We start from the raw sequence: 10,000 nt of genomic DNA on the forward strand, positions 1-10,000 counted from the left end.
ATTTGAATTACATTCCTTTGTATCTCTCCCTCTCTCTCTCTCTCTCTCTCTGTCTCTCTCTCTCTCTCTCTCTCTCTGTCAACACACACACACACACACACACACACACACACACACACACACACACACACACACACACACACAAACACACACACACACACACACACACCAAAGCACACACACCAAAGCACACACACACTGTGTATCATCACTGATTTCTATAATCCACATAATCCAGATTCGATTTGGTGCAATTTTTACTCAGAAAGTGAGAGATCTTATAATTCTGATCATTTATCAGTACTGACACTAAACTTTATCAGAGATGTGACCATCACAGCACATGCCGTTGTGTCAAAGTAACTGAGAATAAAAAAATAAAAAAATAAAAACATAAAGGAGATTTTCCTGGCATGGATTTTATAGCAGATAACCTTAAAAATATTCTGCAATTATACCTAATTTGAAAAAGTTTACATTTCTTCAGTATTAAACAGCAGAAATGAAGCTTTCTTATCCGACGTCATTTACAAAGGAAAGAAAAGACAGCGGCCGCCAGCGCTGTAAACAACGGTAGACTGATGGGTAATAAGCGAATGAGTAATGCAGAAAACACATGTTTGAGATGGGAAACTTTTCTTGAAGTTTCTCTCACAGTTCACGCACAGCTCGCTGTGCGTGAACTGTGGGTTTTATCGTGTTGGAAGCAAAACAGCAAAAGTAAGAAGGAATTAAGGATGATATTAGCCCCCACGCCGACTAAGCTAATTCTGATGCGTCGGTCCGCTCTGTTTACGTCTTCGTGTGGAATGCGTTTCCTGCTCTCATTTGCTGGTTGTTGTTGAAATAGTTTTGTGAGCTTTAACCTGAGATTCTGGCGTTTCTGGTAAAACACATTTATATTCATTCAATTCAGGATTTAATGAATCGATATCGCTTCATTCAAGCTACTCACCCGTCTCTATCCACCTCCACTTCCAGCTCGACCACGGACAGAGGTCCCGCCCCTCACTATCTCTGATTGGTTTAGACCACGAAGGGGAATGACGTGTGTCTGTTGTTGAACACATGGACGTCTGTCGCTTGGCGAGCGATCGGGTGGTTTAGCGAGTGTCAGCCTCTTAAGTTTAAGACAAGCCCGGCTGCTTTTTAAGCGACGCGGCGCTAGCTACCCAGCTAGCTCAGTACACAGGAACTACTTCCGGTAGTTATACAAAATAAAAGCGTCCCCCATTATAATCCGCTATAATGCCATACTTCCGCTGCGCGCGCCGTTGATATATACCTTGGCTTTACATTAATTGTGAGAAAACAAAACAAACAAATAACTCACCGTTGAGTCGATTGTGAGGTAGTGTAAAGACGAATGAATCGGCTGGGTTATTGCACGCTGTCAACTGGTCTGTAGTGTAGGATTTGTCGATATCTGACAAGTAGGCCAACCACAGGGACACAGCGGCCGCCTCCATTACTCCCGACATACCACTAGAGTGAGCCAGCACACCACAAATGAAGTTTTCTTGTTCTCCATTCATTTCAATGGGAAAAAACTTGCATTAAAATATTCATATTTAAAAAACTATAGAAGTAATAAACACCAAAAGTCATAGCAACTCATTCCAGCTCCAGCCGCACACAATGATATATCATATGTGAACCTTGTCTCAAAACTGTGGGGCGAGTTAAGGTCCAAAATAAACACCAAAAGTCATAGCAATTAGATGGAGTCATTGCTTTGGCAATGACTCCATCTAATGGTTAAATTTCTGAACTGCAGGCTCAGTAAGTAAGTAAGTAAGTAAGTAAGTAAGTAAGTAAGTAAACTTTATTTATTAAGCGCTTTTCACAGACAGACATTCACAAAGCAGCAGTGATGAGACGCAGGTCTTGCGTCCATGACTGCCCTCGCGAGTTAAAGACAGCTGCAGTGTTTGTGTTTTCTAACTCAGGTGTCTCAGCTGAAGAACTGCGGGGTGATTTTAAGAAATCCCCTGTCAATTGGTTATGAGCAAAAATTGTTTCTATAAAATAAAAATTAAAAAAACAAAAAAAAAACCCCAGTTTCAACCGTAACGTGAAGTACACATTTTATTATTTTTTTTCCTTTTAGTGAAAGGAAACAGCCGTCGCCGGTATGCTAGTGCGCACGCTCCACCCCCTCCTACGCCTCTTTCCCCCCCTTCTTTTTGCTTTGTATCTATCCATTTATCCTCATACCTCACCTCTATGTATGTGCTCTCTTTGAGCGCAGGTGCGGCTCTTTGCTGTGACACATCTCTAATGTAGTCTAGACGCTCCGGCGCCAGGGGTCATCGGGTGACACACACACACACAAACAACAAGTAACACAACATGGACCATGAACTCTGCGTGACTCAACTATACCAAGACAGTTCACCTATTACGAGCCTTTAAAGTAAGCTTATTGCTAAATAGTCTTGATATTTAATCAACAGGTAAGGTAACACCTGATTCTGTTCACATGGACGGAGTTTTTTCAGTGCTAAATAGTCTGCACATCCCGGCTCTTATTATTTATTTTGCTGCGTTATTTTGCAAAATTATCTAATCTAAAAATAAACTACATAAATGAGTGCGATGCAATATTTTGCTCTTGGTGTTTTCAGTCCTTTATGTCCATCTTATGTGTCATTTTTTTCTGTTATCAATCAACCAACCGATCATTCGATTAAAGGCCTGTCAACGGGCTTCGTAAAGGTTCTTTTAAGGTCACCAGAAAGCTACATAAAGACTGCACCTGCACCTGCACCTGCACCAAAGTTCTTTTTTTTTTTCTCTCTATCTCCGAACATTGTTGCATTTTAAAACCATCTTCAGTGAGCTATAAATATGAGGCGCTCCAAACACACTCTCAGTTTTACTTCTGCCAAAAAATGACCACAATGCCGAGACGACTGGAGGTCCAGAACTCGATCCTCACTGGTGGGGACAGCTTTAACATGTGGCACGACTACATGAATCTGAGCCAAGTGTTCGAGAAACTGTGCAGCAACCGTGAGGTTGATAACCGAGACACCGAGCGTCCAAAGAAGGGACAAGCGCCCCCTTGGAGTAAGGTCCACACTTCCACTCGGGGGAAGAAATCCTCCAAAAACTCATCACAGTCCAGTCCGACCAGCAGCGCGTCGGACACCAGCAGCAGCGCCTCATCCTCGGACTACTGCCGCTTATGCAAGCAGAACGGGGAGACTCCGAGGGTGTACCTATCTCACAAGCTCAAATCAGACGACGGGAAAGTTTTCTGCCCCGTCCTCCGGAACTACACTTGCCCGATCTGCGAAGCCACCGGTGACAGCGCTCACACACGCAAGTACTGCCCGCAGATGAAGTGCGAGGCTGCTGGGAGGATGCAGACCGTAGGCAAGTTCTGGTAGCTGCTGAAAACTGAAGCTGCGAGAAACTGTACATATTTACCGAACTGTTTGGGGTATGTGTTCGTGTTGGCAGAGACCGTTTCAGTTCCAAAGACTGTTTCAAGTTTGACTGTCAAACACTCCGCTGCAGTCTGCAGCAAGGAGCCCTCATCCATCACATCTGTGGAGCCCCGAGCCGGGGTGAACGCTCTCAAACCTCGGTAAAAATTAAACTCTTTAAAGTCCTCGAGTGTTTATTGTTGTTGTTGTTATTGTTGTTGTTGTTGTTTAATATGATACAATTTCGGGGGTACTTCATAGGTCACAAGTGAAACACTAAAGTGGCTAACCTTTCTGTGGAATTAAATAGATTTCTAAAAATGTGCCCATAGTGTCAGTGCGCGAGTCTTTTAGTTAAAATGCAAATGCTATATTATCCCTCATGTCAGACAGATTATTCGACAAAAACGTCAGTATTTTGTCTTTTTTTTTTTTTTTTTTGGTATTATAGAAAATTTTTAACTCACATGCAACTCTTCCACTTGAAGTTACAGATGTACCTGAACTCACCAGAGAACATGCGTCATAAAAAAATAATTAAATTAAATTAAAAGTAACACTTCAAGGCAAAAGTGAAACGATTATGTGAAGTGAGAAATTGAATTAAGGTTCAATAGTTTTAGTTTCAAAATAGAGGGGCTGGGGAAATACAGTATACAAGGTCAAAACAGAGTTTGTACAAGTTTGTACAAAGACAGCTGCAGTGTTTGTGTTTTCTAACTCAGGTGTCTCAGCTGAAGAACTGCGGGGTGATTTTAAGAAATCCCCTGTCAATTGGTTATGAGCAAAAATTGTTTCTATAAAATAAAAATTAAAAAAACAAAAAAAACCCAGTTTCAACCGTAACGTGAAGTACACATTTTATTATTTTTTTCCTTTTAGTGAAAGGAAACAGCCGTCGCCGGTATGCTAGTGCGCACGCTCCACCCCCTCCTACGCCTCTTTTCCCCCCTTCTTTTTGCTTTGTAAATAAACAGAAATGTGACTTTTGCTTCATAAACAGTTTGACAAACAAGTGGTGCCTGCAGGGTGTATATTCATGGTATAACCGGCATAAACACAGCCTCACTTCGTGTGTGATTGTGCAGGAAATACAACTGTGCGCTCAGCTTCGAAAAAGGACCGCATCTATCCATTTATCCTCATACCTCACCTCTATGTATGTGCTCTCTTTGAGCGCAGGTGCGGCTCTTTGCTGTGACACATCTCTAATGTAGTCTAGACGCTCCGGCGCCAGGGGTCATCGGGTGACACACACACACACAAACAACAAGTAACACAACATGGACCATGAACTCTGCGTGACTCAACTATACCAAGACAGTTCACCTATTACGAGCCTTTAAAGTAAGCTTATTGCTAAATAGTCTTGATATTTAATCAACAGGTAAGGTAACACCTGATTCTGTTCACATGGACGGAGTTTTTTCAGTGCTAAATAGTCTGCACATCCCGGCTCTTATTATTTATTTTGCTGCGTTATTTTGCAAAATTATCTAATCTAAAAATAAACTACATAAATGAGTGCGATGCAATATTTTGCTCTTGGTGTTTTCAGTCCTTTATGTCCATCTTATGTGTCATTTTTTTCTGTTATCAATCAACCAACCGATCATTCGATTAAAGGCCTGTCAACGGGCTTCGTAAAGGTTCTTTTAAGGTCACCAGAAAGCTACATAAAGACTGCACCTGCACCTGCACCAAAGTTCTTTTTTTTTTTCTCTCTATCTCCGAACATTGTTGCATTTTAAAACCATCTTCAGTGAGCTATAAATAGGTCACAAGTGAAACACTAAAGTGGCTAACCTTTCTGTGGAATTAAATAGATTTCTAAAAATGTGCCCATAGTGTCAGTACAGGATTGTGAACATCGCAACGCAAAGTTTTTGATTTCTCTCAAAACATATATTTCTTTTCATGTTGAACAGATAATATCTTTAATTTGAGTCAAAGTGATTTGCACTTGAACACGCCCACCAGAAATAGACCGGGACCCATTTTTATTCTGCATGGCTGCTGGAAACATCATGTCACATCTTTGATTAATTTCATCTGAAAATAAACGTAAGTAAAGCCAAGTGTGTTACAAAAGCTTTTATAATTTGTATTGTCAAAATCGCAGAAAATAACCCCATTTAAGCTGGGTCGACAGCCACCCCTAATTTTTGCATGATTGTAGCTGCTAGCTATAAGCTAGCTAGCTATCCTGCGCAACGTTAGAACTGGTTACCAGAAACCGACCATCACAGTCGGGAATACAAGTTAGTATACTGGTAAAAAACGGCTTTTTGCCTAACTAGCTAGCGTTACCACGATGCATCGGTGGTGGATAAAGCTAGCTAGCATAAGTTCATAGTTCATAACATTCATAGTATAACTCCGTGCTCCGCTTCGTTTGAATTTTTCTGGTGAGCTCGCGGTTTCTAGACACAAGCTTGTGTTTGTGCGCGCACGTTTGTCTCTCTTCATATAAATATCTGTGTGTTATGTGTGTGTACACCGAGCGCAAAAGATAATTATTAATGTGCATGATTTAGAGACAGAAATAACAAGCCAGCATATAAGATCAATGACATAAGACTAATTCCTTCAATTGACTTTCAGGCGCAGCTCGGAAAAATGTGCATTTTCTGAAGAAATTTTAATTTTAACAGCAAAAAATTGACCCTATGCCAAACTTAGTCGCTAATGGCTGGTCTGTAGACTGTTTGGTATGTCATGTTACGTATTTCTTGGTTTTTCTATGTAATGTGTTTTATAGAGAAGTAACATTATTCTTTTTTTCTGTATGCTTTCAGAACCACAGATCGCTCCATCCATTCCATGGCTGAAGCATACATTTTCATTTAATCTGAACAGGTATCATTTTGCATTTACACTGCACATCCTTTTTAAACATTTCATAATAATCTAGACTCTCCCTCATTATCCTCTCATTCACCTTGCTGATGTGTTGAGGACTTGATAAAAGAATACATGGTATGTCCATATCTGTTCTGTCTCTACATGAGATGCAGTCTCTTGATGTAAATTTGACAACTCTGCTATTAAATGCAGTGATTAATGTAGGACAGCAACGATTAATCAACTCATCAAGTTAATATCTTAGGGTTCTGTATTGTTTTCTTTTTTTTTTCTTGGGCTTTGTGGAACATTTATGAAAATGTTCCACCATTGATTTAATTTAATGATTATGCAATTCACAATCTGATTAGTCAAATAATTGTTCTAATAGTCTGTGACCAAACAACTATCAAAATAGTAGTTTATTATGGTCAAAGATTTATCAGGTGTGCCAGACTTCAATTCTTCACTTGTACATTTTGTTCCATATTTTACCTCAAGATATCCCAGAAAGATGAAGCTGAGGAAGAGCTGCAGAGTACCACCATGGCACTCTTCGTCTTCAGGGACAACTCAAGCCTCCTACATCAGCCTCGAGACATCGGGATAATCATTGATGGTGTGGAAGTCCTGAATGAGTTGCCTTCTGTGGCAGCTGGAGTGGCAATGGTCTTTGGACTCTGTTATGCTCTTAATATGGAATATCCACGAGGATTCAGGTTCACCTTTGAGGCTCTTCAAAAGATTATGATGGAGCTTGACTTTAACAAGATGACCTCTAAGATTCGCAAACTTAATTGTGAACTTAACACTGCACAGTAGTGTGTTTGCATGCATGTGTGCATGTGTATGTGCACATGCATGTGCATGTGTGCTTGGTTATTTTGCTTGGTTGGCCTGCAGTGGTATTCTACATTCAAAATTTATAAGAACACCCATTTGAAAGGGAGATTTAAGTTGATTTCATTGATACATGTGTAGATTTTTTTTTTTTTACATTGTACAGGCACAGTGCACATATAAACATTTTTGAGTACTTGCAAATTGGTTTAAAAATAGTTTTTATAATGGTTTTATGCCAGTTTTAGACAGGTTGCAGGTTTTATACTGGTTTTCAAAAGATTGCAGGTTTTATACTGGTTTTCAAAAGATTGCAGGTTTTATAAAACAAACATTTCTCTAATCATTTCTGCCGTAGCACTAAATCTGTATATTACTAATCCTCTCTATTGATTATAGTTAAAATGGTTTGGAACAATAAATAATTTTGAAATAATTGGTTGGCCAACTGTCTTGTTTTTTATAGGAAATGCAGAGCATTTTTGAACTGAAATGAAATGTAAAAAATATAGTTTGAATATATGTAAATCAATTACCTGGCTTCAACACAAACATATTAGTTCATGTTAATTTGGTTCGATGTGAATACATTAGGTTGGTTAAATTTCAATATATTAGCTTGGTTCAATAATTAAAATATGGTTCTATGTAAAAAAATCAATTTGGATCAATGCAAAATTTAAAGTTTCAGTCAAGTCTAGTAATATTGTTTATATCAACATAAAAGTATCAGGTCATATCAAGTGACTCAATTTGGATTCTATAAAGCCAAATATTTTGGATGTGACAACTGGACATCATTTTTTTTAATTTGAATAGGGTTATTTTTTTTTACAGTGTAGTTTATTTCTCACAGTTTTTTAAAAATTCTCTTGCTTTATGGTTCTTAGCGCTGTTACCAGTCTTTGCATTTATCATCATTTTTTCTCTTTTTTCTTTCATGTTACACAAACATGATTACATATTGCATATGAATCAAGGTTGCGCAGAGGTGGTTGCATTTCCCAGACAATCATGCAAAATATATACATTTCTTTTTTTAAAAATGACATGGTGCGACAGGACTGTAGCACAGTAATACAGCAACATCAGAGGCAAATTCCATTCAAGTTTTGCAAGCCTAGCTTTGAACTTTATTTAAATAAACGGCAGTGACTCGTTATGACAAGGATCATTCTTAATCTCACTCAAACCATGCTGAACGGCTCTAACCCAATTAGGAACATAGGGTTGTTGTTTTGTTTTTTTTTGTTTTTTTTTTAAAAAGAAAAGAAAAACATAACTGAACACAACAGTATGTCAGTGCAGTGACTAATCAGGCAGTACAGTTTCAGGAACCGTTTTAACTGAGGCAGGATGGCATTTTGGTTTTTAAATGGGCATTTAAAATCTGAAATAATCCTAAAGGCTTAGACAAAAAGGTGACATTTGTTTTCGAAATTGAGGTGATGGGCATCTTAGTCGCTGTCACTCCTCTCTCCTCTCTGGAGCAGCCTCTTTCCACTGGAGGGCACGGGAACCTCATGCTTCACTGAGACCTTTGACTTGCTTTTGCTGTCCTTGTCAAGCAGCTCCAAACCGTCATTGATCTTCTTCAACATCTCGTAACGCTCACGCCCACGAACAGGGAGGAGAAAAACCTCCTTGTCGTCCCCCTCAGCACTGGAGGTACATTTGGACTTCTTTGTGGATGTGGTGTCAGGAGGTGGTGCGCTCTTTCGTTTTTTCGCCTCTTTGGTGCCGCTCTCCTTCTTCTGTTTATTGTCCTCCTGTAGCTGTAACAAAGAGGGACGAAATAACAAAAAAGAGAAACATATTTGTCAAGTAATTTTACCCCCCCCCCCCAAAAGTGGCATTTAACATGATGATATTCTACTGCCTTCTGGGGGAGGGAAGGAACAGCGGTTTTTCTTTTGAGTTTATATTCAAGTTTTCTCCTTCTTGCCCCCTCTGGTGTACAATTTCTTCCTTTTTCCTGTTTAAAAAGAGTTCACATATTTTGTCATTTGACTGTAAGCAGTGCAAGGAGGAGATGCTCGCTTTTTGCATGACAGTCTGCCACTTCAGTCTTCCCTTTCTTTATAAGGCTGGAAAATACTTCAGACCCCTCCTCAGGCAGTAAGGGGCCTGAGGTGGGGTCTGAACTGTGGGTACCGGTATGAGGAGAGAAGGGGGACAGGACTGGATAGTGGCTTAAAGTTAGGATTTGGTTTGATTAGGTGAGCCGGTTTTTGGTTGTGTCTGCTTATGATTTGAAACAGGTCTGAAATGAGAGAAAGAGGAGTTTGTTCCTGGGGAATTATAAGACAGTGGTGTCCCGTTTTCCTTCTCATTAATCATATGAGAAGAATGAAGGCGTTTTAAAGATTTTTGAGTTGAGGTTTGTCCTTCTGCAGCTATCAGTTTTCTAAAGAACTCGTCCTCCTCATACTGCAGAGTGTTTAGGAAACTTGGCTCAGAGCTGCAGAAGTTCTTGACTGTCGTACATTTGTGGTTAGTCTGATGAAACTCATTTTCAGTGTACTGACTGAAAGTGAACAGCGGGTCCTGACTCCACGTCTGTGGTAAAGGGTTAGGGTGTTGAAAAAAGATCAGGGAACCAGCAATCGCCGGTTCCTTGAGATGCACTCTCCACCGTGGGACAGGATGGTGGTACCCCTGCCCCAGTTCAAAAAATTGCCCATCTTGGGTTTACGCGCATCTACTGAGCTCTTCGCGACGTTTCGGCGTTCCTTCGCCTTCTTCAGGCCGAGCTCAGTGTGTCTGTGTTGTGTGCCTTGTGCCAGAACTAAACTGAAAATATTAGAGCAATATTTCAATGAAATATCCTGAAACGCGTACCTTCACTCAGAAATCGGGGCTGGGGAAACAAAAGCAGAGTC

The 10,000-nt window shown here is 40.0% G+C and overlaps 1 protein-coding gene and 3 long non-coding RNA genes across 4 annotated transcripts in view; 2 read left to right on the forward strand and 2 right to left on the reverse strand.

Moving 5' to 3' along the window:
- Positions 1-1,165, reverse strand: part of LOC146668976 (uncharacterized) — a 7,738-nt gene extending 6,573 nt beyond the window's left edge. The window contains exon 1 of the long non-coding RNA XR_014912019.1: positions 956-1,165. This is a non-coding gene — a long non-coding RNA (uncharacterized LOC146668976). The remainder of the gene's footprint in view (positions 1-955) is intronic.
- Positions 1,166-2,822: 1,657 nt separating this feature from the next.
- LOC146668977 (nanos homolog 2-like) lies at positions 2,823-3,565 on the forward strand. Its single transcript, XM_085408775.1, has one exon. It carries the CDS (start codon positions 2,895-2,897, stop codon positions 3,393-3,395), a length of 501 nt encoding a protein of 166 aa, XP_085264901.1. The 5' UTR covers positions 2,823-2,894; the 3' UTR covers positions 3,396-3,565.
- A 1,617-nt stretch (positions 3,566-5,182) lies between these two features.
- Positions 5,183-8,375, forward strand: LOC146668978 (uncharacterized). Its single transcript, XR_014911927.1, has 3 exons — positions 5,183-5,498; positions 6,233-6,293; positions 6,780-8,375. It is a non-coding gene; the product is annotated as an uncharacterized LOC146668978 (long non-coding RNA).
- The window catches only part of LOC146668979 (uncharacterized), a 72,687-nt gene continuing 70,908 nt past the window's right edge, over positions 8,222-10,000 (reverse strand). The window contains exon 11 of the long non-coding RNA XR_014911926.1: positions 8,222-10,000. This exon is cut by the window's right edge and continues 857 nt beyond it. This is a non-coding gene — a long non-coding RNA (uncharacterized LOC146668979).

This window comes from Rhamphochromis longiceps, linkage group LG6, assembly GCF_057381845.1.
Source record: "Rhamphochromis longiceps isolate RC_006_pf linkage group LG6, R_longiceps_female_GT1.1, whole genome shotgun sequence".
Taxonomy (NCBI): Eukaryota; Metazoa; Chordata; class Actinopteri; order Cichliformes; family Cichlidae; genus Rhamphochromis; species Rhamphochromis longiceps.

Excerpts from the sequence above, each read along its gene's own strand:
- LOC146668977 (XM_085408775.1), top strand. The coding sequence starts at position 2,895 with ATGACCACAATGCCGAGACGACTGGAGGTCCAGAACTCGATCCTCACT.